Raw genomic sequence first — 26,163 nt, 5'->3', positions numbered from 1 at the left:
AAACACTTTTTTTCTCCTCTTTTCCTTCTCCCTCTTTTCAGAATATGAATGCCCCCTCCTCAGGGCAAGCAGGACCCGAGAAGCTGCTTGAAAGCGCTGGTGAAAGATGGCTCCTGGGTAGCCTGTACAGTGCCTAGGCTGCCACCGCCCCCCCGCCACCTATGAAGCAGCTACCGGAGGCTCCTGCACCCAGGAGCCCTGGCCAAAGGGTGGGCAGAGAAGAGGGGATAGAAACAAGCCCCACAAAAGTGCTAAAAGCAGTGTTTGGTCTACCTGACCTTCTGCTTTTTAAAGTGCCAGTGCTGCTTTTCTGGACCAAAAATATCTTCCACCTTGCTTGCCATTAAGGAAGAACCCTTGCTTTGCAGGTTGTTTGGGATTCAAGGGAGGAAAGGCGAGACTCAATTAGTCTCACTTAACCTCCAAGTGAAGTTTTGTGTCTGCATGATTTATTTCACTTGTCGGTTGCACATTTTAACGCACAGAGCAGTACTGGGTTTTTTATTTTTTAATATGCATACTTAGAAATACTGTTGTTATTCACAAGTTTACAGCCCTCATAATAAAACAGCATTTTTTTTTCCACTGCAAAAAAAATCTAGTGCTGTGCTGAAATGAGCAGAATATTTAGGAGGGCAAAGCTGTGGTGCAGCTTGCATCTCTCTTTCTGTGCTCTGCCCAACTTGTCCTGGTTGTTCCCATTATCCTTCTCCCTGGTGCTGTTTAATTCTGGGACTTATTCTCATAAGGAATCCACATACTACGAACGCACTAAATGCAAAAATTGAAGGCAGTACACAAAATTGCTCAGTAACAAGTGCGCTATATTCTTGCTACCTGTTTTATGCAGTGCAATGATCAAGGTTTGGCAAGCATCAGGTACCTCTCTGTTGAAGCTAGGTACTTTTAATCTCAAAAGTTATAGTTTTAAGTAGGCTGCTTGTTATTCTTCCACTATTTGTTTATTATTTCAGGCTCGCCAGCATAGTGTGTTCACTGATATCCTCTGCTTTAAAAAAGTGCAAGGAATAGGTCCTACTGTCACACTTTATTCCGTCAGCTGTCTCTGTTGAAGCTGTATTTTGGCTGTAGAGCATCTCATTTTGAATGATTGTTATCTTCATACAGCAAATTGAAAATCCAGGGAAAACCCTTGCCAGAACAAACCGAACAAAAAGTTGCTGAAGTTGCTTTGTGATATACAATGATTATGTGATAAATGAAGTTGTTCTTGTGTTCTTAGTGAAATCATGGCCATATTTTACCTTATTCAGAAGCAAATGTAAAGTTTTCTGTACAAGAACCCACAGTACTTGGTATAGCCTGGGAAAAGATCCATCTCAAAGCCCTTCAGTGAGAACCTGAGCAACCTCCTCCTCAGAGTATATTGTACACTCTGGCAGTGAATTAACATATGCGTCTGGAGAAAATCAGCAAACTGGTTTTATAGAGGTTCTGCAAGTTAAAACGTTGCAGAAATCCGATCTTGGGAATGGAACAAGGACCCAGATGAATTCTTCTCCGCCCAGCTTGAACTTGCTGCATTTCCTATTCTTGCTTAATAAGCAGACAGCCGACAGCTGTTGGCAAAGCTTGAAAATAGCCTAACAGTGTAGCATGTCACAAAGCACTCGATTCCTCTTTTGGTAAGGAGTGCAAGAGCGGTTCCTTAGGTAGGTTATCTATAGGCCAGCTTCAGCCAAGTAACGTTGTGGCATATTGCAGCCCTAAATAGCACCAGCAATCCATTTCTCTGGGCGGTGGAAATGTTGGTTTTACTCCCATGTTAAATGCTAATTGATAAAATAAGTCTCTGCTATGCAAAAGCTGAAAACTGCATTAATCTATCAGAACCTTAATGCTAGCTCTTGGAAGTCTTTTCTGCACGTTTGAATTGCTCTCTGGTTGTCTGGGAGTGTCTAATGATTGCATAAGCGAACAGTGTTAACAGGATGACTGTCCTGAGAGCAATGCGTGCTATCTCAGTGATTTGGAAGTCTTAAAATAATAGTTATGCCCTTGATTAGAAGCAGAAGTGCAAAGTTAAAAATCCTTGGCTATTTAATCCCCCAGCAATGATTGTTTGCGGTTCAGATTTTCAGGACTGACTGCAGTTCTGTATCACCAAACGTGCATGAACGTTTCTCCAGCAGGAAGTTTTACTGCAGGGCCGACATTTGGCAAGTAGCAAAGCCCCAGACCGAGTCACCTGCCTTTCTCCGAGCTGACTGTGGCGTGAACTCGCTCCTTGTTTAGTCTAGGGCAGGATGAGAAAAGGTGTGATCCCCCAATGCAGCAGCGGTGCAGGTGAGAAGTCTCTTGTGTGGGCGCAGCTATGCCAGGACACCTGCGCTCCCGACGGTAGGGGGGCTTCCCTGGCCCCCTGCAACAGACAGCTCTATCAGTGTACTGGTGCTGTGGTCGGGGTGCTGCCCGTTTCCAGCAGCGCTGGATAGCAGAAGTCAACTTTGTTTGTCAGCCTAAACCAAGCTGAAAAATGTTTTCTTCACTGAGCGCTTTTTCCCCGGCTTTTCCTACCTGTGCCTCTATCTACAAACGCGTTGCAGCTAGAGGATGCGTTTCGGTTGAGTTTCCTAAGGCAGCAAGACATGTGCAAAGCTTCCAGATGCAGCCATCCCTCCCTGTCACTCGTGAATGTGCTGGCCATTATCGAGTAGATTTAACAGAGCAGCAAGGGTCTGGAAAATCCTTATCTTCTCATAAGCCTTGTGAAATTAGACAGCTGGGTACTGGGGAGAGACTAGGCTGATGCCCCTTCTGAAGGAAAAAGCTCCCATATAGAGGGTGACTCTACAAGATATTGTTGAACCTTTTGGGAACTCACCTGGAGCTACACATCTCCAAGACACTAAGCTTTTTGGTTCTGCTACTCGTGCAAGCTTTCGTTTGATTTGAATATTTTCTTCTGTTTTTCCTCAGAGAGAGTCTGTCTGTTTTGTCACGGATGTAGCCAGCCCTCTGCTGCACACAGTCTTGTTTCCTCTCTACTTTTCCCATAGACTAGAGCTTGCTTGCGTGGCAAACTGCCAAAATCCTTATTGACTGCATTTGATAGGTATTCCAGCTCCGAGTTCCTCGAACAGACAGAACGCGAACCAGGTACGGTCGCATTGTGGACGTGGCAGGTGCCCCGTTCCCCCGGGGGGCGATGCACAACGGCAGATTGCATCCTGCTGAGGAATGGGGAAAGGGCTGCAGAAAAGCGAGTTGCCAGGTAAACGTGCAGGCTGTGCTTTCTGCAACACGGTGCTTACTGTGCCTGTCAGGTGAGGCAACAGTTACCAACTTGAACATGTTGATTAATGAGTTTGCTTTTCAAATAAGACTTGAACCTAGGTAACTTTTCCTTCCTGACAGTGCAGTTCTTTTGCGTGACTGAGAATAAGACGGCTGTTTGGAGGCGTGGCGCTGGGACTCTCCCTCTGTGTACAAGCTCCTTTTTTTTTTTTTCCTTTTGGCATTTTAAGAACCTTTCTTAATGTTTTGAATTGAAGTATTATTTTATGGCCAGCAGTGCCTGGAAACTGTGAATTCTGAAATCTTGTGTTCCACTGACGATACTGTCACATGGACTTGTGACCTGTGTGGCTAACTGTAGGGCATCTTTACTGCAAATGCCAAATACGGGGGCACGCTGCGTGCAGCCAGAGCAGGCAGAGGTGCAGAGAAGAGCTGGAGATTATCCTGCGTCCTTGGTCTGCGGTTTCTTGATATGCAGAGCTCAGTAAGCATAGCTGTCAGTGATCGTATACACGTGATAATCAGTTTACTTCTGGTATTAAAATACTTTGAATCTGTTTTATGCGTGCTTGACTCAAGGTGTAATCCTAAACCAGTTAGGCTATATCTGCTCTTTGAAATTTTTGAAACAGTGAATACATGCTAGCTAGTTTTGTCTAGAGTGGAATTTTACTAGATAGTTAAACGAAAGCAGGGTGCAGAGCTCTCTAGGTATGAAACTCAGCGTAGCACAGTGGAAAGGGAAGATGCACGATCCTTGCAAAACCAACACAACAGAGATGCTATGACCTCCCTTTGAGTGAAAAATCCCAAGTACCAGCAGCAGGCAGGTGCCCAGCTACTTGTGTAAACACATGGTTTCTTATAACCAAGGGGGCTGCCCATGCCATTTGGCAAGCAGCACTTCAAGGCTCAAGTGAGAAATGTTTGTATTTTGTTCCTAAAATGCAGCGATGCAGCCTCGATGCGTAATGTGACAGGAGGCTGAAATGGGTCTAAGGCTCTCCCTGAAAACATCTGCTCCGTAAATATAAATATTTTTAATTATGTGTTACTTGGTGACATTCGATCCATCCCCAAAGCAAAAGGCTTGGTTGAGGAAAAAATTTTGAGTCCGGAGGATATAATTTATGGTGATTACTTAACAATATCCTGAGACTAGGGTGAGCTTCTTGTGTGAGAGAGCCAGTGCTTCAATCATCCCTTAGCTTTCATTGTGGTACTCCAGGAGGGGGGTCCTCAAAGACCTCCCAAAAGCATCATTGCTCCAGAAAAGAAGTGGCTGTGGTAACGCAAGGAAAACTGATGAGGAACAGTGAATGCAACCAGTCTTTTTCAGCTTATCCAGAAGAAACTAAAGTGTGAACCTATTTTTTAAAAACAGCTGATTTGCGGAGTCCCCCATTTAAAACCAGTGCACATTAGAGAACTGAACAAATGTAATTAAACCAATTTTAAAGCAATTATTTGAAGTGGTCTGAGTAGATAAGGCAAATATTAGAAAAATTGTCACTTGTCGAGAATGAGTTTAGTTATGCTAATAGGTACTAAAAGGTTCTGACAGCCATGTAAAGATATAAGCTGTGGACATAGGAAGTAGTATTTTAGAAGGATGTCAGATATGTGCCAGTTAAATATGTTCTAATCTTTAATTATAACTTCCACGGACTATAAACGGAACTATGGAGAGCAGTTAACGCTGCAAGTACTTTCCACCTTCACTTGGTATTGTCTTCTAATTGTGCGTATCTGCTAATTAGATGAAGATGAAGGTCAGCGGAAGAAGGCATTTTTGATTACGCGGCTAGCGTCAAGCTAACTCTTAAAGCTTTTGAAACAGTAACTTTTACTGGCTGCAGAACAAATCTCTTATTAAACGTTGCCCTTCCATCACCCGCAGGTGTCCATCTCAGCGTCACCCCGTAGACGACATGATTTAAGGCCAGTGAAAAGCGTCCTAGTTTCTGAAGGCGGAAGCGCTCCGTTTGCGCAGCGAGGGCCGCCTTGACTGCGTCCACGCGCGGGCGTCCCCAGCCGCCGCCGTCGCCGTCGCGTTTTTCCTCCAAACGGAGCAGCGTGCGGCCGCGGTCCTTCCGAACCGCGGACGTGCAACCACGAGCCTGCTTCCCCCTCGGGGCGCGAGGGGAGCGGTCGTGGATCCCGCGAGCCCGGAGCGGCCGCCCACCGCTTCCACGCTCTTGACGGGTTTCTTTTTTTTCCCCCCGTTTTACCTATTTTTACGGGGCAAGGCGGCGGCTCGGAGCACAGAGCGGGGGCTTCGTACGCGAGCGCGCGGCCCCGCACGCGAACCGAAGCCTACATCCCTGCCTGCACCGCGCTTTCGCTCTAGGGGGGCGCAGACCCACCCGAGCGGCTCCGTAGCTAATTAACAGATATTAACTTTGCCGTGGCCAGGCCGACCGCCCCCTTGCAAACACCTCGGGTGCGCCCAAGCGCCGAGCTCTCCTTGAAAACGCCTGTGGATTTCCCCCCGCCCTGGCTTTTTTTTTTTTTTTTCTTTAATAGACTCCTGAAATTGCGCGTTTCTGCAGCAAAAACCGCCGCTGGGGCCACAAAAGATGCCTCAAAAAAAAAAAAAAAGAAAAAGGCCTAAATCGGCGAAACCGCCCCACCCGCCTCGCCGGGCCGCGCCATGGCGGCGGCGCGCCGCCCCCGCCCCCCCCCCCGGCCCGCACAACGGCGGCGCGGGGCACGCTGGGAGCTGTAGTCCGGGGCGGGGCAGGCCTGCAGCTCCCGCCGTGCCCCGCGCGGGGTGAGGTGCCCGGATGTGCCTGGCGCCGGAAGAGAAGCGGCTCTCTTTGGGGGACGGCCATCTTGTGCGGCGGCGAACAGGGCTGAGGGGGGCCCGGGCAGCATCGCAGGCGGATCCGGCCGACGGGGGTCCATCATGCCCGGACACCTGCAGGAAGGTTTCGGCTGCGTCGTCACCAACCGCTTCGACCAGCTCTTTGATGACGAGTCCGACCCCTTCGAGGTGCTGCGGGCGGCCGAGAGCCGGCGGAAAGAGAGCGGCGGCGGCGGCGGGAGCCAGGGGGGCGGCGGCGGCGGCGGCTCCCGCAGCGGCCCGGCGGGGGCTCAGCCCGGCTCGGCCGGCGGCGCCGGCAGCGGCGGCTCGGGCCCGGCGGGGACCGGCGGCGGCGGCGGCGTGGGCAGCGCGGCCAAGCAGCTGCGCAGGGAGTCGCAGAAGGAGCGCAAGAACCCGCTGCCGCCCTTCGCCGCCTCGGCCGCCGGCGGCGGCGCCCCCGACCGCCGCGAGGAGGGCAGCGGCCAGCCCGGCGCGCCGCTCCGCAAGGAGGGTGAGCGAGGCGGAGGCGGCGGCGGGGCGGGAGGGGGCCGCGGCGCCGCCGCCGCGCACAAAGGCGGCGGCGGGAAGGCGGCGGGAAGGGAGGCCCGGCCGGTCGGTCGGTCGGTCGGTCGGTCCCCGCCGCGGCGGCCTGGCGCCCACGTGGGGAAACGCGTGGCGGTAGGTGGTGGTGGGGGGGGAGGCCCGTCGCACGTGGCCGTGGGCGGCTTTACCGTTCCGGCCGAAACGCGCGTTTTGTTTCCCCGGTGTCCGAAAGGAGCCGCGGGCGGGAGGGTTGGCAGCGCGCAGACGGGACCGTGCGGGAGAGGATCGCTCCTGCCGCAGAGCCCGGGGAGCCTGCCCTCCTGTTTTGGGTGCTGTGACATGCTTAGCATCCTCTTCAGCAGTCTCTGGACTCGGCTTTTCTTTTTTTTTCCCCCTCCACGTTCACTGAGTTGTTTTTTTTTTTTTTTTGCGTCATAGCGCAGTTGATAGGACCAAGGTATGCGTTGCAGTAATACGTTTTATTAGTGCTCAGCCACATTTGTGCAAACCCGTAAGGCATCTCAGTAGACTTCACGGGAAGCTTTGGCTTCCTCTTGTGAGAAAATCAGAGTGGCATAAGCTTAAATAAGTTCTGGGAAAAGTGAGTAAAGGCACAATTTTGCCTGAGAAGGGGTGGATTTCGTACATACGTTCAGTCGTGTGGCAGGCGGTTGTACTGCACGCAAGGAAACGTGCACGTCTAATTGGCCAGAATTGTGAGCAACTTGGAGCTCTCGAGGTGCATGTATGCCGAGAGCAGTTAACGTTTGTGCGAAGAAATACTTACCAGTTGCAAACTTAACTCCAAATGGCCTCTTTGAAAATGCTCTCTGTTCACAAGAGGGCAAATTGCTACGTGAGGCTATGTTAATATTTTTGCTTTTAATACTGTACATGTTGCAGAATGATTCTCCACCGGGTTTTATGCTTTTTAAGAAAGGAAAACTTTCAGTACGTTTGTTGTTTTAGAAGATACCCCCTCCCCAAAAATATTACTTAAAAATACCTTGTGATATACAGAAGTCGAGAACTGTTTTACAGTACCCTTTCCTTATGCATCTTTTGTACTTCCAAGTCTGATGCTTGAGGGTTTTCATATGAGGAATGCAGTAACTTATCCTGAGTGGCGGTTTGCTAAACAAGTGTCCTTTGGAAGTACTTAATTCGGATACAGATTTATGGTGGTATTCCTCAAAAAGTAAACCTGAAACATGGGCAGTGTCTTTGGCCAATACAGCAGATTGCTGAGGGTTGTTTTGGTAAGACTCGCTATCAGTATGTACATAGCAGTTTGCACATTTATTTGCAAGAGCAAACACTACTCAACTTTGTGAATTGTAGCAATGAAACAGAGAAAGCCAAACCTTCTTTTGTAGCCGTGTGTATGGAGTACTTCAGTAAGAGACCAGTCGCCTTCAATTTTGAAAATTTCAATGCTTGTATGGGACAATACTACTTAACATTATAAAGGTAGTTGGTGCTATGGTATTAACAGGATTTATTTACTGAGTGAATATATTACTGTTTACACTATTGCCTTAGTCTGTAAAGGTGCAGATTATTTGGCTGATGAGTTACCCTTCAAAGCTATGTGATACTAAGACCAAGAGGTAATTTATATTTCTGGGTAGGCTGCACTAGGAACCACGATTTTCTGGGCACAAGGTGTTGAACTTGAAGTTCAGAAGAGCTGGATTATTCGTTTGCACTTCTGTAGCATACCTCCTGTGTGACTTTGGACAGTTCACTTTCTCCCTGGCTTTACCTCTAGAATGGAGTGATCCTTCTTAGTTTGAGTTCTTCTCAAAGTCAGTGAGCTTAAACTCATGTGTTTCTTTAGTGAGGAAGGATTACTTAGCAAGATATGTATGTCGTGCAAACTTAATGTTAAATACAGCTTGCAAGGTGAGGAAGACATTGTTCATTTGGGTGTGTTGGCTTGGATGTCATTACAACTGTAACTTTTTTAGCCCCACCCTAAATTTGGCATTGCTTGTTAGGCAGGAACTTATTTAAAAAGATTAAAATTTGAGAGTTTTTAATTTGAAAGAAAACTTGCATTTTTTGAGGCAGTCTTTGTGGTTTGCTTGGTGTTTTTTCTCTAAACATTGTGAAAAGCTAATAGGATAAGGATGGAGTGATATGTTCATCCAGATCTTTCTAAAGAACAGTAAACAGGTCTTTTGGAAGATAAATAGAGTTTTTTTATCCATTCAGGATTCTTCAAATGTCTTCGTGAAGAAGATAACGCCGTAAGAAGTGATTATTTAAAAATTTTTGATAAAAGTGGGAGGAAGGGGTATAGAAGGAGAGGGAAACGGCCTAATTGAGGTGAAATTAAAGGCAGAGAGAGGGAGTTAGCTGTCTAATTCACATCGAGGTGAATTTTTGTCAGTGAGCACGTATTGGATTGTGAGGATTGGAGCGTGGATTAATGCTTCGTTTAGTCGCTGACCGGATCCTATTGTACCAGGCTCCCTATTCATGCGGGTGCACGTAACACCTGTCTGGGTAAAGATTGTCCTTCGCAGAGCACACCCTGCCCCAGCTCCTAACTGCTGGCTGAAAAAGTTTGTTAGTAGGGCACAGTAGAATGAAAGGGGACTTACCTCCCTGGTAGAGATGCCGAATTCATTTTAGCGCACATCCAAATAAAGAGCACGTTTTACCTGCAAGAACCTTTTACAGAAAAAAATTTCTAGCTTAACGTGATCCTTCCTTTAGAATTGACTATGTCATTTTAACACAGATTACATATGAATTGTGTGCTGGTCGTGGGCTTAGTTTGGTACGATACTGTAAGAGTTCACATTTGAGTCAGATGCTTTATAAAAAAAACATGAACGCTGAAATGATCTACACTGATTTCTTTATTATTACTATTTTTTCTTTTTTAGGATAGACTCTCAGATTATCTAGTCTGGAGGTGACTGGAATAAAAACTTCAATTCCAACTTACACTTGTCTTTATTTCATGATGTTAGCATTGGTATCTCTTCCTGAGCAGCTCCAAATTCCGTTAATGTGTTTTGCCTAATGTTTTAGGGATAAGGCGTATTGGCAGGAGGCCTGATCAGCAGCAGCAGCAACAGCAGCAGCAGCAGGGTGAAGGCAAGCCCATCGAGAGGAGACCAGAGAGACGACCTCCTCGAGAACGCCGATTTGATAAACCTGCTGATGAGAAGGGCGAAGGAGGAGAATTTTCTGTTGATAAGTAAGAATTTTTGTCTTGCATGTGTTTTCTGATACTCTAGAGGGAGGTTATCCTTTCTTCTGCTACCAAGTTTAAAAAAAAAAAAATCCCTGAGCTGATTGAATAAAAATATTGATACCTTAAATTTGTTTTAATCACAAAAACATTACTCATGCATTTCTTTCTTGTAGCATGATTTTGTTTATATATTTAAATCAGATTTTAGACAAGGAGTGGTTTAACATAGGAGCTGTTCCATTGGTTTGACTAAGCGTGATTTAAAATCAGTAAAACATCCTCCATAGACGGTTACTTTTCTCTAAGTCAGGATAGGTCAGGAAAGGAATTCAAGGATAGCTCTTCCCTGCAGGATGAAAGTTGCTAGTTGTTGCAGCTGCTGCTTAAATACATACATCTGACTCGAAGCCTTAAAAGTTTGTCTGTGGAGGTGTTTGCACCATCTTGGCTACTGTAATTTTCTAGGCAAGGCCTAAATTGCCAGAGTATTGTGTGGGTTCCAGAAATCAAGTGTTCTGAATGTCATATTCAGCAGTTAAAATCTTAGTAGTAAGAGTTAAAATTCTTTTAGAAGTAAATTGTGTGAATGCAGGTTAAATTGAAACTGTGGTGTATATCAACTAGTGACATAATACAATACAAACAACAGTAAATTTTGAAATGACAGACAGAGGCTGCAAACCAGTGATGATGATCCTGAAGTATTTGTTTCAAGATTCTAAAATCTGGACTGCATTAGGTTATATATGTGGGTTTTTTAATGCCATGATTTGGCATTGAAGCTAGACTCCTGAAATAATTACTTTTACAGAGATAATTACTATTTGTAAGTAAACACAATTCTGAGAAGAGGAAAAAATAAAAAACCTTAAGAGCCATGCAGTAAACTTTCGGAGGTGAAATATTCATGTTTGGCTGTTCCATGCTAGACCCATTCTTGACCGACCTATGCGTGGACGTGGTGGACTTGGAAGAGGACGTGGACGCGGACGTGGAATGGGCAGAGGAGATGGGTTTGACTCTCGCGGCAAACGTGAATTTGACAGGCATAGTGGCAGTGATAGATCGTAAGTCTTTGACTTTTTCTGTTGCTCTTTTGGCTATTCTTTACAATTAATATACATTTTAAAATTTACCTTTGAATTTCTGTATCTGGACACTATAATGTTAACTCAGTTTTGTTAGTTCTGTTTCACATTCACATTTCAGCGGCCTAAAGCATGAGGACAAGCGTGGTGGCAGTGGATCACACAACTGGGGAACCGTCAAAGACGAGCTAACGTTAGTAATCTGCAATTGCTTAGAAAACTATTAGCAGAATGTTAATAAATGCTAATATATATGATTAGCAAACTGTAAAGATTTAGCTGCCTTCTGGGGTTTTGGTCATTTTTGTTACACTATTAAAGAAGCCTTTGACTGCGGAACTTTGAAATTTAATATAGTATCTTCTTGGTAATATAAGAGATGACTTTCCTTTTAAAACCAAAATTTGGGGGCAGTTTGGAAGGGGGGGAGCTTATGCTGGTTTTGAACAATTCTTTCACTAAAGATTTTTTTAGTGAAAATGAAACTATTATTTTAACAATGTTGATCAGCTTGAGCATGCTTTTTTCCAAGTATGGCATTGCAAACAGTAGTTTTAATTCCCAAGTTCATTTTCTGTCTCAGGGGACAGCGTGAGGCTTTCGGAATGGGTACAAGTACAGGGTGGGGAAAACTGTTAGGAAAATGGAAACCGTGGAGTTTAAAAAGAGGGGAGAGCATTAATCTTTACAAAACTATTTCATTAAAAATATTAAAGAACTGCATATCTGCTGTGGAACTTAGTCATTAACTTTATATGTATTTTTGAATGGTGATGAACTATTTTTTTTAAAAGACAGAACCCCAAACACTTTCTAATTGCAGTGAATTGGATCAGTCGGCTGTAACTGAGGAAACGCCGGAAGGAGAAGAACATCCACCTGTTGATTCTGAAAATAAGTGAGTAATACCCCTTTTAAAATGTGATTGGATTGTTTCAAAGGCAGTATTACTTTTCCTTTACTTTCTGATATTCGTTCCTACTTCTGTTTTACTATATTGGAATTTTATTTCCTTCAGTAGATAAGAAATTATCCACAGTGCTGTTGAAAGACTGTCTCCTTAAACTAGGCCTTCTGCACGTTAGTATCTCGAAGCTATTCATTAGTGTCATGCAAGCTCTTAGGTCACTTTCCGATTCAGTTATCTAATAATTAGATCTAATATGCTTAGGATCTCTGGATTGCAACTAACTGTAAATACCAAATCCAAAACCAGCCATGCCCATAACCAGTTAGAACAACCGAGCGGAAGGGAAAAAACACTCTTTTGCCAGTGAAGGCATTTCTCTTGAAATTTATAGCTTTTCAAAACAGCTGTGCTAAGACTGTGACTGGTCTGTAGAGAAAAGTTTGCATCTCTTTTCTTCTTCAGTTCCTGTGTATGCAACCAACTCTCCAAGAAGTTAACTTGACTGCTTTTAATTCCACTCAGAGAGCATTGCAGAAGAAAGCAGTGATGAATGACACTAATTTTAGGAAAGCAAGATGAGCAGTTGGGGCGCTTAGGGTTGACTAAAAACATGATAGAAATTTTTACAGTAGTTCTGTGCAATAAAAATGAATTTTTGGTGAGGAGTGTTCTTTATGGTGGATTCAAAGGAAAATGGCACACAGGTAAGAGAATTCTGAAATACTTATTTGTCCAAAATTTTTAATATGGAGTCTTTTATTGCTTGGTTTCCTCACTAAGAACTTTGAGATTAGCTGTACAGAGAAACAACGATCGAGTAGAGGATAAGAAATGAATTTAGGTTAAATAAAAGGCGAAATGCTGCTATTTCTCCAAGGTCATGGAGATTCAAGGTTAAGGTCATCTTGCAAATAGAACTCTTCTTTTAAAGGAGTATGAGGATTTTTAAGGAATTGCAGCTTGAGCATTGGTCGGAAAATAAGAGAGTTAATCCTAAAAAATAAGTTATATGTAGTGGAAATCTGGATATATGAAGTTTGCTGTGTGTTCATCATTTCCTGGGTCTTTATAAGATACAGGTCCTCGTATTTGACCAGCTATTGACCTATGCGTGTACTGATCTGTTAGTTATCTGCAAAATTCTGCAGGCTATATCTTTTTCCTGCCTTTTCTTCCTCAGATTTGCAGAAAACGTTTAGTCTTCTGAGTTTCAATCTTAACACTTCTGTTGTTACCCATCATGTATGCGTTTAGAGAAATAAAGCATCTTTACATAGGTTAATGCTGAATTTGGCTGTACTGGTGGAATTTAATCTAGATGTTTCAGTAGAACTGTAGAATGCTTTACTGTAGTAAAATGTGCAGATCACCAAGGGGTAATATCTATGCCCAGAGCAATGCGTTTGCTTTTTGAAAGTGTAGCCGGTCGAAAACGGTTCTGTCCTACAAAATAAGAAAAAACTTGCAATTCTGCTTATAATAATTTTGAGGGAAAAGCCTCTGCGTTATCATACCAAGGTTAATGGCTATGGAATGAAAACAGTTAGGCTGATGCCTTCACGATGTTTTCACTGCACTGACATAACACCAGTTTACTACGGTGTCCTGACACCTTGTAAATTAGAATTTTACTTGCATAAACATGCTGTGTGGAGAATGGCTAGAGGATTGACTGTCTGTGTAGCTGGAACATGATCTATCACAGAACATAGTGCTTGTGTTTAAGTTAAAAATAGCACTTTGGCAGAAACTAGGGACATTAAAGATTTGCATTGAAGTGACGTAACTTAGTCGTTGAGGTGTTTGTAGTTCTTTTTTCAAGCCAGCTGCAAGTAAAATTATTTTCAGTTAGCCAGGATATCAATACTTGTCTTTGATTCAGTAAAGGAGCAAACTATAAAAGGTATTTTTAAAATTGTTTTTAAACTAACGAGTATGAGAACTATGGTGATAGCAAGTGCTGTCTCTCTGCCTTAACTTGAAACTTCGGGAGGGAGGGATCTCAAAAAAAAAAAAAAAAAAAAAAAGTCCATTGCAGAAAGTAGGCTTTCAGATTTGCAGTGAAAATTGCAATTAATGTGGAGAACAGACATCATGGGTCAGTAATAATTTTAAAATTTTACTGTGCTGTGTTCTGTTGTTTGACGATATCTGGCTATGTTTTTTTGCCACGGCAGCTAAAGAAGATGAGCTTTCATGTGTTTTTTTGAGTGGTGGGATTCAGATGACTTTTTACCTCCTTTTAACTGCTAAATTTTTGACAAAAAAGGCCTTCTATAAACCGGTGCTGATAAAACTGTTTTTTTGAATTTGCTATATATAGAGTGTGAGCTCTAAGTCGTGATCCTAATATCCATGAATTTACTACAGAGAGAATGAGGTTGAAGAAGTTAAGGAAGAAGGTCCTAAAGAAATGACCCTGGATGAATGGAAAGCTATTCAAAGTAAGGATCGTGCAAAAGTCGAATTCAACATCCGTAAACCAAATGAGGGTGCTGATGGGCAATGGAAAAAAGGATTTGTTCTTCACAAGTCAAAGAGTGAGGAGGTAATGTGATTTTCAGTATTTGTTTGTGTCCAGATTGTATGGGGTTTTTTATACACCAGTCCTTTGAAGAGAACCTCTGTTCTTGGAGAGGCTGAGCTGTCATTAAATGTTTATAGTGCAGGAATAAGATTTCTGCTAATAAAATTTAAGTTATGCAGGAGCATAAGGAACAATTCTTACTGTGGTTAGTTAGCAGTTGACCTGTCTCCTTAGGTTGGTGTATACTGATACAATCTAACTAGTAGAGATTAGACTGTGAAATACTACTGCACTCCGGGTGACTTTGTAGGACTGCTTCTGGGTGAGCGTTTTAGAAGAAAATGTTATTTTGTCAATATGAAATTTTTTTTCTTTTTAAAGAAATTTAACGTTATTGCTGTGTCAAAGTTCTGTCACACCAGTTCATTGTGCTTGCTAAACACAGTGCAGGACCAAGGTGTTAGAGAAGGAAATCGTAGGAGAACGCTGGTCATGCCCTAGATGCCGTAATGTTTAAATGGCGCATCTTAGTTGGTAACATAGGAGTCTTTTTTTGTTCAGTTGTTTGTATCTTGTAGCTGAGTGTCTTTGAGGTTTTTAGGAAACCAGGTGAAATACATTGTATGCTTCAGTAATATTCACCACAATTGCTGTAGAATCACTTTAAAATGTTAGTTTCTCAAACACTTCAGTCATCATAACATTTGTATCCTGCACAGTCTGTATTCTGTTTTAAAATAGTGAGTTGCAAGGAGACGCGCTTTTTTCCCTTCTAGAGGGAAGGGAAGTGCTGAGATCTTTGTCTTCTAACGCATGGCTAGCACGTGGATTCAGTTTCAGAAACTGTCATGAGCTTTTAATCTTTGTTTTTAACACACTAATATCTTAAATAGCCTAATGTTAAACAGTGGCCTAAAACTTTGTTTAGCAGTTGGTTCTAACTTCTTTTGAAGTAAGTAATTGGTATGTAATATGCTGTTTGGTCTTCTAATAGGTATTTTCTGCATTTCTCTTTCTTTTTTTTTTTTTTTTTAATTGGAAGTATATAACATAAATGGGGTGGCACTCCATTACTCTCTCACAAGGAGAATTTCATTTCTGGTCTCACTGGACTTAACTTGACGTCTGGCCACAGTCATGCTATTTTCATATCTCGCTGTGTAAGATAATAGTTCTGTATCTCTTTCATTAAGCTGCTCAGTGTTTGAAGTTTTCATTAAATAACTTTCTGTGGCTTGTTGTAGAAGAGGGAAATTTTTGTGAGTTAGTCTAAGTGTTATTGAATATTAGAATAGTAAGTTTAAATAGAGGCGTTTATCTACTTTACCAAGATTTGCTTCTGTTTCTGCAAGCCTCTCAGGAAATCTCACCTCACAGGTGCAGCCCCCGTTCTGATCTCTCTAAAGTATTTGGCATCTCCCCAAAGATTTATTTGTTAGTTGGTGTCTCTGAAGAAGGGTTGTGGGGTGGGTTTTCTTTTTTCTTTTTCTTTTTTCCTTTTACCCATCTGAATATAGGATAGTGGTACTTCTGAGTAATTTAAAAGCTGGAAAGCTGCATTTTCCATTCAGAAAACGTGCTGGTAATGAACTAAAAAGAATAATCAAATTACTTTCACAGAAGAACTGACATAATTAATAGGCTGTTCTATTTCAGAAGTGCATTCAGTTAATTTCTCTTTGAAGAGATGAAGAGTCAGATAACTTATGTATTAGTGTTAAAGACAATTTAATCTCACTTCTGTGCTTAAACAGTAAGGAACTACTGTCAAGACTGTCCTTAGATCGAGATTCTTTTAGATTATTTCAAATTACTCTGTGTTCAGCAAATATCTGTCCCTGTTTTGCTTATTCATTGTTCACTGATCACCTAGAGAGCGGTGCATTTTTGGGGGCGATTATAAGAGAAATGTTCTTTATAATGCAGGCATTGGAAAAGCTTTTGCACCAGCCCTTCTGTGAGCTGATTTGGGAAGGTGGAATAATCCAAAGTTACGAACACAACCTGCACGTTAGCTGCTATTCTTATTCCCGTTGTCCTCTTTGATACCCTGTGGGCCACGAAAGGGATGCAAGTTTGGTGTATGAAATAATTCATCCCAGGCCAAAGGTTTCTGTTAGGGGTGATGGCGAGAAGGAAGTTGACGTGAAAGCGAGTGGGTTTATAGGTAAACTCTAGGTGTCAGCCCGAGATCTTCTGTACCGTTACGGCTGGGAAATCACAATATGCCCCAGTACCTTTTCTCGGAAACGTGGATTGAAGCATTGTGATGACCATCCTCGTTCCTGTAGACGTTTGTCTTGAGCTATTGGGTTGAATGCCTTAGGAATCTGGGGGGAAAAGGGAGTAGGTGAGGAGCTAGTGCTGTTCATCTGCCTCAGTCCTGTGAAAGAACTGTCCTCCTTTGCCACTTGTTTTCTTGCCTGTTTTGAGGAGTGAAATGCTTGACTATATCTTAGGTGTCGTCTTCTTTTTCACTTTTGCTCTGCAATTACTGGAAAGTGACACTTTTTCATAAAATCAGCTCCTAATACTGTCTGAGATTCTTCCTGGCTTAATGTAAAATTCACTGTGTCTCATCACTAGTCTGAGGAGACTCTTTCCAGGAGATTGGGTTGTGTCATAAAATAGATTGTCTTTTTTCTCCTCTCTGCAGCTGTGGTTTAGCGATTTGAATATTTTAAGTTCTGCTGATAGAGCTGAGCAAAAGGAAGAGCTCTTAAAAACTGTTTAAATAGTTTGATGCAGGTCTCCTGGAAAGAGTCATATGTTAGTAAATCAGTTTCTACTTTGTTTCTGTTGAGCTGTGCCTTCAAACTGTCTTGCTAATCTAATCAGCTCCTTAGAGGGGAGGTTATCATAGGAAGGCTGAGAAGTGTGTTCTAGAAAATAGTTCATCTTTTCAAAATTTGGAGCTGTGACTCTTGAATTCAGGCTCTGCGGAAACTTTTCTCGTTAACAGTAATTATTCAAAAAAATCTGCATCTGTCTAGTTACGCTCTCAGTGTGTGCCTGGCGTAGTGAGGTGCTGGAGATCAAACTGTGCTTGGGCTCTAGTGGAATTAGCAGCAGCTTGTGTTAAACTTTGTTAGTATTGATCCAGGGTTTCTCTTGCCTCCAAACCTGTGGTGTAGTCCATTCTCTTTTCTTTCTGGATGCTTGCGCAGCTGTTGATCTCATTCTTTTGCTGCTCCATGTGCTCAGTGACATCTGTATCCAGCAAGTTCATGTGACCTTATTACCTGTTGTTTCTGTATGTAGTTGAGTCTCATTTCTTCCTTTTGTTTTCTCCCTTTGTTCCTTTTGTCACTTTGGCGTGGACACGCAACTTTCATCAGACAAAGGCGATGACAGAAATGCAGGGGAGTCTGCTGGAGTCAAATGAGGTACTGATCCTTTATATCTAACTGGTGATATCTGTGTTTTGATGTGATCTCCTTCTGAAATCAAGATCTTGATACTAAGAAGTCACAAAAAAGAGAATATAAGTAGATGCAACATGGAGCTCTTCTGTCCATGCCTGTTGTCTTAACTGTGCACCATACAGGATCTTTCCTACTTAGTACCCTTGCTCCTAATTTAACTGAACTGAAACCTTGTCATCCTAAGTGCTTCGATCATGAGTCTTCCCTCCCCTTTCCTCCCCTCATCTCACTGTCTGCTCTGGCCCCTTTGTGTTAGTGGTTTGTTCTTAACGTTTCTGACAGCCTTCCCCAAGACCCCGTAACCGCATCAGTGCCTGCAAGAGGTTATCAGGTATTACAGTACTATTGAGAGTTGCTATTAGGCATAAACTAAAAAAAGTAATTTTGAAGATGCACAATAACCAATTTGGTGTGCCCGTGGTTATATGTTGCCATCTAACTGCAGGAAGAAAATGAGAATATGCTGTCTTTTATTACTGTTTTAAACTAGCTTAAGTTATTTTGAGCAAGGAAATTATCTTTGTAGGCACATAGTTTGAGGTGCGTTGGGTTTAGCGGTTAAACCAATGTTAAATGGTAAGAGTAGTATGATTTCTGGTAGGCTGTAAACTCTCCTCCTTTCCTCCCCCCAAACAATAATAGTGTGGAGAAGCAGAAATGCACGGTGGCGTTGTACTATCAAGGGCTTTGTACCTCTCAGAAAAAAGAACATAATATAGCTACCAGCAAGTTGAAAATACCATCTCCGTACCCAGAGAGTGATTAAAGCAGCAGATAAAAATATTAGATAGTAGAAAAGGATCAACATTTTAGCGGAAGACACTGTTTACTGTTATAAATTGTTGGGGTACTTGTATTTGAATACTGTATGCAGTTCTGCTTGTAGCTTGGCAGGCTGAACGACTTTCCTCTGAAAAATAACTTAGGCTTAGGCCAACTTTCTAAGTTTAGGAAAGAGATCTCCGAGGGAAAGTAGTATAATTCAGATCAGGAATGGGACAGGCACCAGTTATTATTACACAAAATACGTTCCGGTGAAATACGTTTGAGAGAAAGCAGTGTGGGGTGCTGTTTCTCATTGCGCCAAACGAAGTTGCAGTGCTCTCCACCGCAGGATGTTGCGGAGGCCAAACGCACAGCTGGGTGCAGAAAGGGAGTCGATTGATGGCGAAGACGCTGTATGACTCTGTGCGTTATGGTACATGTAACTGGCCCAAGGAAATCCCTGAAAGCACTTGTCAGCCTTTTGACTGCAGAGCTCTGTGGATCTATTGGCTACCTTTAAAGGATCCACAAAAGGTAATTAAAGGGTGTAGCTGGTATAATTACACAATACGTTTCCTTTGAAAGTCAGTCTATTGTGTAATTAGACCACAAGAAAAGTAAGGTATAGTCAGTAAGCAAGCTTGGAAAGCCTATGGCACTTAGGCACGAAAAGACGAAGAAATTGAGAATTGACGCGCCAGAAGTTCAGAGGTTACCGGAAAGCGATGGCACGTTGTATGGCTCCACAGCGTCAGTGCCTGGGCCTTGTCAGGCGGACTTCTGGACTGGGTGAACCCTTGGTCTGGTCCAATACAGGCAGTTTTACACTTTGTGTAATCGTCACAGGGGCGCCAAAAAGTGGAACTGTGTGGAAAAATAATTAGATGTGCAAAGTGAAAAATAATTTAAGTACTTCATTCTCTGTGTTCAGTGCGTAATAATTTGAAATACTTGGTTCTGTGCTGAGTAGTATTTAGTGTTAGGTGCAACTTTTCAGTGCACACTTTGCTCTTAGTGGCTCGTGTTTCTCACCTTGAATGCGTTGGTATCAAACTTGCTGTAAGTGTTTTTTGTTGTTGTTTTATCATGGCAAAGATGGTGGAAGATATTTGTCAGTGTAATTCATGACTGGGAGGCTGGTTCTCTGTTTTAGCGTTAGTGCGTTAGTTACTTCAAGCAATGTAACTAAAGTGTCTTTTGTTTATGCCTTGTTCACAATCTGTTATGACTGATATCCAATAACGGGTTCGTTCTTTCTCCCTTCTTTAAAGATTACTCGAGACTAAGCAAATGAGGAAATGCAAAATAGTCACTGAGCAAGATAAAGATTGGCTAGTGGGTGCATGTTTAGAAAAAACTAAATGATTTATAGAACAGGAAGATTTTTCCACTAGGAAGTGGGAAGAGAAAACTAAAAAAAATGAGGTTCTTTATTGGCTTGATGCTGGTCAGTTTGATCTGAAATGAAGCTAAATTTGCTCTTCTGAAGAAATTGTGGAAGTTCAGGAGTTATCTTGGAAACGCAAAATAACTTCATTAGCTTGAATGCTTAAATTCAAAGTAATTCCAGTGAATGTTTGCTTGCTCTTATGTAGTTGGTGTGATTTATTTATTTTATTTTTTGCCTCCTTTAGAGGTGGTATAACTTGATTCATGAAAATTGCTGCTCTGTTGATCTTTATCTTGAAACAGTACTGTAGGTAGGGGTGCGTTTGGAGGTGAACACACAGGCGGTGCCGGTGAGAGTAGAACTACATGGTAAAACTTTCTAAGAAGGGTGATTTTTCTCACTCATGAAAAAAATCGTTGTTTTTAGGCTCACGCTGAAGACTCGGTAATGGATCATCACTTCCGTAAACCAGCAAATGATATCACGTCCCAGCTGGAGATCAACTTTGGAGACCTTGGCCGCCCCGGCCGTGGCGGCAGAGGGGGTCGGGGTGGCCGAGGGCGTGGTGGCAGGGCCAGCCGTGGAAGCAGAACTGACAAGGTAAATAGCTGTAGCTTTCCTCTGCAAAGGATTTTAGTTGTAGTTATCGAGGCTGTTTTCTTTCATTCAGATGGTCTTAGGTGTCTTCCTTATTTCTGGGGGGAATACTTGGAAGACAAACAGTGTATTTTAAAACCGAATAAAATGCCTGTTCTTACAAGTTTAAAGTAACCTGGGTTACAGTTCGGACAAAAGGATAGGTGTTTCAGTGGTGTTTTTTATTACTCCCAAAGGGGAGGGTGGGGAATAATTTGGATTAAAAAGTAATGCCTATCTTTGGACGTTGCATTTAAATCCTGAAAATGACACCGCTCTGGATGCGTTCAGATATACTGTCGGACATGTCTATGCCTGAGCAGAACTACAAGCACTGGAGTGGTGGTTTTCAGATACGCTCCGGAATGCATCTACGTTGTGACCCTTAGGTTGGAGATTACTTGTTTTATGACTGCATGTTATAGCTCGAATTTGAGGAATTCAGTTTTCATGTGGAAGTAGGACCCTTACTATTTTCCTAGTCTGCAGTAATTTTGTTCTTCCTGTAGTCCTAAAGCTGTAAGGAAGCATTTAGGAAGCATCCTGCATTGGGGGGGGAATGTGCAGAGCTGAACTAATGTAGTATATCTGCACTTAGAGTTTGATTTAGTGCGAGTCATTTATTCAGCTTAAATGTGTCTATTCAAAATGTTGCTCGCTTGAAAATGAGTTTAGTCTGTGGTGTGATTTTCTTCATACAGGCCAGTGTGTGTTTTTTTTTTCTCATTTGCATCTCTTGCAGGACAGTAACTTTATTTTCTCTTTGTACTGGATTATCTTAAGTTTTAGCTGCCTGAGTTGGAAAATTCTTCTTATCTATGTTTAAAAAATATATATATATATAAGGAATTGCAACTAGAATGGTGATGGGTTTTTGCTCTGAACTGTTCCACTAGTGTGGCATCTTGCTTCTTTGAGCCTGCCGTCATAAAACAGTTAAATACTCTGAGATCTGCAGCTTATTTTATGTTGACTTTGTTTATTTCCTTCCAGTTGGTTAAGGAGTTTGACGTGATCCACACACCCAACCAGGTTGGTGATTGATCTCTGCTAGCGTTTACGTTACCTGTGAACAGGGCCATCCTGCTGTGGGGACTGCCGCTCCCCTCCCACAGTGGATTGGCTTTTTTGGCTTGCCTTTTACTCTTGTTGGAGCGGAGGACTGGAGATACTGAAACTGTTGGCCTAAGACCCTGCTCTCTCTTGATCCTAGCTTGTGGTCTGGGTACTTTTTCAGTGTCTCAGTCTTGCCTTTAGGTGTTGATAAAACTTTTATTGGAGTGGTGTAAATAAATCTCTTCCTCTCGATAAATGCAGATGTTTACAGGAACTTCCACTTCCCTGGCTCTTCCTACTCCTCTTGCCTCCCACATCCCTCATGCACAAAGTGAAGGTTATGCTAAAATACTTTCTGCGTTTCATCACTGAACTGGTGTTCAGGTGCAGTGCTGAGTTAGGGAAGTACCGAGTAGGTCTTTGGTTAATTTGTCTGAACTTCTAGGCTAGGGATAGGTTGGCACAAAAAATCCTGTTTTTCTGATTCACAAAACTAGTTGTTATTAAAGGGGAAATGGGTGAAACTTAGTATTTCCTGTGAACAGGCCTTTTGGTAACACTTCACAGTTGTGTTCCTTGGTAAGAATTGATGGTTGTGTCCTAGTAGAATAGCATCAGCCATGCATGGGGGCTCCATAAGAATGGAAAAAATACATACTTGCAAGCTAGTGCTATAGTGCTGTTTACGATATCTCTATAGGTAGCTTTAACTTAAAAAGTAGTATAGAAGGCTTTCTAGTCCTAGGAATAAGAATTCCTGCTGTTGCTTATTATGGCAGAAGGCTGTTGCTTTGGTAATCTTTGTCCGGTGCAGGACTGTTTAGCTCTGCTGTGTTGGGTACTACTTCAAAACCCAGTATTTTTCAGTGTAGATGCTATTTTTCGATAGGTTAAAGTAGGTACCCACCCCCCCCCCCCCAAAAAAAAAAAAAAAACCCGCCCCACGCCCAGTTACTGGGCTGGAGGAAGTGGCTGTGTCTCCAGCAGCTCCTGCCCCGCGCTGGGGCGGCGCGGCTTGTCTCCGCAGTCGCAGAGGTTGGAGGCTGCCCCTTCCCACGCAGGTTGGCCAGGCCCCAGCGTGCCCTCGCAGTTGTGCTCAGCTGAGCAGCTATATGTCGCACCGCCCCAGCTCAGTTCTGTGCTGAGCCCTCACGTTTCTATCTAGCGAGTGGGAATACGTCAGTATGCGTGAAGAGTTAGAAACACGGTAGGGCTTGTTGCCTCTGAAGCTAATAACTTTCTGGTATTTCTCTTTCAGTCAAGTGCTTCTGCTCCTGATGTAGATGACCCAGAGGCTTTCCCAGCTCTGTCCTAAACTGGATGTCATAAGCCAACCCTGCCCTCACTGGGCCTTCCTCTCCGAGGCTTGCATGCTTAAGGATCCTAAACAACTAAGAAATTTAAAAAGGAGACTGTCATTCATACCATTCACACCTAAAGACTGAATTTTATCTGTTTTGAAAATGAACTTCTCTCGCTACACAGAAGCAACAATATGGTAGTCAGTTTTGTATTTAGAAATGTAATGGTAGCAGGGATGTTTTCATAATTTTTTCAGAGATTATGCATTCTTCATGGATACTTTTTTGTATTGCTGCTTGAAAATATGCGTTTCCAAACTTGAAATATAGGTGTGAACAGTGTGTACCAGTTAAAAGCTTTCACTTCATTTGTGTTTTTTAATTCAGGATTTTAGACATTTTCCCCAAACTACAAACTGGTTTTTAATTATTGCACACTATTTCTGTTTCCTTAATACCTATTTAGGAGATTTTTATCAGCCCGTGGTCTTTTGGAATATGTAAGATTTAATTTGGCAGACTGTTAGTACTGTGTGGAATACTAACTCCTGGAAGTTCTTTAATTTAGTTTTAATACTTAATTTCAAACTTGGAAAAACAGTCATTTTTCATCTATGGTAGTTTGTTTACACAAAATCTTTATACAAAATTGATATCAAATACTTGAAAAGATATTCAAAGCACATTGGTTTATAGTTAATACCTGTGTATTCATCCAGCAGTGATGTGTGGATAATTGGTCTAAACAGTTTTTTTTAATTATGTATTACACTTTTCACTCACCCTTTTCACCTTTATTCCCTCCTTCTCCCTAAAACCAAACTAGATGCTTTGTTGGCAAAAAAAAAAAAAAAAGTTTTTAAATTACCTACGCTTTTTCTTTTAGGGGGTACCCTGTAGATTGGAGTACATTTTCCTGTTATATGGAACGGGGAGGTGGTGGGGAAGGTGGCAACTTTTGCTTAGTAGTCTGCTTGGACTACAGCTGGGATGTGGAGTGCAGCAGCGCAGTCTGTTCTCACAAAATACGTCAGCATCTGAATATTTACAGAACTGCTCTGATAGTGGCAGTTCTCCTGAAGAAGAAACTAAGGGGCTCTGTCTAGGTCTGGAAGGAGGCGTTTTTGGCTTGCTGTTTCAAACAGGGACCTTTGCAATCTGTATGGGATTAAAAAAAACTGCAGCAGAAAATCGCAATGCATACCTTCCGATCTAAATTTTGTTCGGGATTTTTCAACATTGGGCTCTGATTGCTAGCTGACAAATGAATGTTTTTCAGAGAGTGATTGTAAGGAACTCTTACACCCCTATAGAAATTTGTCATAGGTTTAATTTAACCCCTGTGAACAGGAACATTACCACTTCAGTACACAAAAGGAGTTGAGAGAATGACTAAAAAAGAGGGTTTCTTAGAGTTTTTATCTGCAGCATTTGTTAGGAGACTAGAAACAGGATTCTCATTTTATTTAATGTTTTACACTTTGAACAGCTTATAACATATTTGTAGTTTCTTAACTAGGTAGATAGAAAACAAATGGTAACGCCCTATTTTTTTAAAAGCTGTACAGGACAGGCAAAAAGTATTGGAGACCTTTGAATATGAAATATCAGACTCCTTAACTGTGGTGTTTAGCTGGCTTGCTTTATCTGAACTGTTTTCTACAAAACTTTTTGTTGTAAACCACTGTTAATATCATTGGATTACACTTTAGCGCACTCACCTATCGGTTTGAAAGTACTAGGCTGTGAGAAGGAGGCAAGTTTTCAAACAGTGGATGGCAATATTTCGTGGTTCAGTTCTCCTGACTCTGAGCAGGTGCTTAGTGTCGGGGGGATCAGTTCCCGGGCACCGAGTCGTTTCTCTTCCCTCTCCCTTTGTGATTTGCACATTCCGCCTGGTAGAATGTGTTGCAGTTTCAATGGTAGGGACACCTCGGATAATATAACTAAACAAATGCTTTGATATTCAGAAACACATTTATGGAAAAGCTTTCTCTGTAATATAAACCTTCCCCCCCCCCCCTTATCCAAACCGTGTATTTGCCGTTTCAGTTGTCACTCGGCTTTTTTTCCCCAGATTAGCTCTGGGCCAACTAGTCATTTGGGGCCCTACCAGTGCGATTTGGTCAGAAGCTTTCCCTTCTCTTGCTTTAGATTATAGAGCAATTTCCTGAATGGCATGTCACATAAAATTTCCAGGATGGCTTGTACTTAAAATTGGTCTGTCTGCTGTTCTGATAGATGTAAATTTGCCTCTTTCAGTCCATTTGTGTCAAGAACTAAAACTGTGAACATATATCTTTAATATTGGTGGGTGTTAACTGAAATAAAGGTTTATTTTCATGCTCTTTTAAAAATGTCATGAAGACACGTGGACGTGAATCCACTTAGATGAATAGTGTCTCATCTAGGTTCTGCCCCGAGTGGTGATGGTGCCCAGGCATTTCCGTTACTAGCAATGGACTTTGCTTTGGGAAAATGTCTCCCTCTGTTGAGTAGCTCCAGTATTTACTATTAACGAGCTTGCTCTGTAGTAACATTTTCTGTCCTCTTGCTTGCTACTTGTGCTGTCACGCCAAATCCAGAGGACTAGACCTTTTTAAATCTGAACCATTTTAAAAAGATGGTCAGAGCAGAAAAAATTGGAGAGAAGCATGTAACGAAAATTGGCTTACGAATGAAATGATTGCAAGGTTTGAGCATGAAAGTTCATCTTACGGATTGAATGCCACTGATACTGGGAGGGAACAAGACTGATGATAAATGCAAGTGTTGTCCTTGTGGGAAAGGACACGAACTCTTCTGAGGAAAACTAAACATCAGAAGTCGGTGTGAATATATGGTGTTTGCAGTTTCAAAGAGTTGAGACCACTCTTAACTGTAATGACTTTTTTTGCCCATTGAGATTCGTTTGCATAGCCACGCCTCTTGTTTTAATAAACGCAGGACATATGCCTAAAGCTGCTACTTCCAGCATTTGCTAACCTACTTCTTTTATAAAATCATTACAAGGGCCATGTTACCCTCATTGCAGAGCTGATGCTTTGGTCTGCCTTCGCCAGTCAGGTGCTAGCATCTGCCCCAGGTGCAGGGCATGTTCCCGCGAGTGGGGTGGACACTGTCACTGCTGCTGTGCTGGGTGCTGTGTTAGGAAAAATGAACACCGTATTTTTGCTTAGGGGGTGGAATCCGATTTGGGACAAATGGCTCATTTGTACTTCTAGGGGACTTTCAGATAGGAGTA

General features: G+C 42.5%; 1 protein-coding gene across 4 annotated transcripts; it reads left to right on the top strand.

Annotated features, from left to right (window-relative positions):
* Positions 1 to 6,051: 6,051 nt before the first annotated feature.
* On the top strand, positions 6,052 to 25,886 carry SERBP1 (SERPINE1 mRNA binding protein 1). 4 transcript variants are annotated; one of them, XM_068953491.1, is made up of 10 exons: positions 6,052 to 6,578; positions 9,656 to 9,824; positions 10,751 to 10,888; positions 11,007 to 11,102; positions 11,733 to 11,807; positions 14,190 to 14,367; positions 17,685 to 17,732; positions 20,353 to 20,526; positions 21,556 to 21,594; positions 22,877 to 25,886. In XM_068953491.1, the coding sequence occupies exons 1-10, from the start codon at positions 6,170 to 6,172 to the stop codon at positions 22,931 to 22,933; spliced, it is 1,383 nt and encodes a 460-aa protein (XP_068809592.1). In that variant the 5' UTR covers positions 6,052 to 6,169; the 3' UTR covers positions 22,934 to 25,886. The 4 variants fall into 4 exon arrangements, with proteins under 4 accessions (XP_068809592.1, XP_068809593.1, XP_068809595.1 ...); XM_068953492.1 differs by having other exon boundaries at positions 6,053 to 6,578; positions 11,031 to 11,102; XM_068953494.1 differs by lacking the exon at positions 17,685 to 17,732 and having other exon boundaries at positions 6,053 to 6,578; positions 11,031 to 11,102.
* Positions 25,887 to 26,163: the final 277 nt, after the last annotated feature.

This window comes from Struthio camelus, chromosome 8, assembly GCF_040807025.1.
Source record: "Struthio camelus isolate bStrCam1 chromosome 8, bStrCam1.hap1, whole genome shotgun sequence".
Lineage (NCBI taxonomy): Eukaryota > Metazoa > Chordata > Aves > Struthioniformes > Struthionidae > Struthio > Struthio camelus.
The sequence above is the reverse complement of the archived record's forward strand: the minus strand, read 5'-3'. Positions and strand labels throughout refer to the sequence as shown.

Bases quoted from the DNA above. Each gene is read 5' to 3' on its own strand.
- SERBP1 (XM_068953491.1), top strand. From the start codon at position 6,170: ATGCCCGGACACCTGCAGGAAGGTTTCGGCTGCGTCGTCACCAACCGC. The intron at 6,579-9,655 runs GTGAGCGAGGCG...CTAATGTTTTAG, and splicing joins CGCGCCGCTCCGCAAGGAGG to GGATAAGGCGTATTGGCAGG. The intron at 11,103-11,732 runs GTTAGTAATCTG...TTCTAATTGCAG, and splicing joins ACCGTCAAAGACGAGCTAAC to TGAATTGGATCAGTCGGCTG.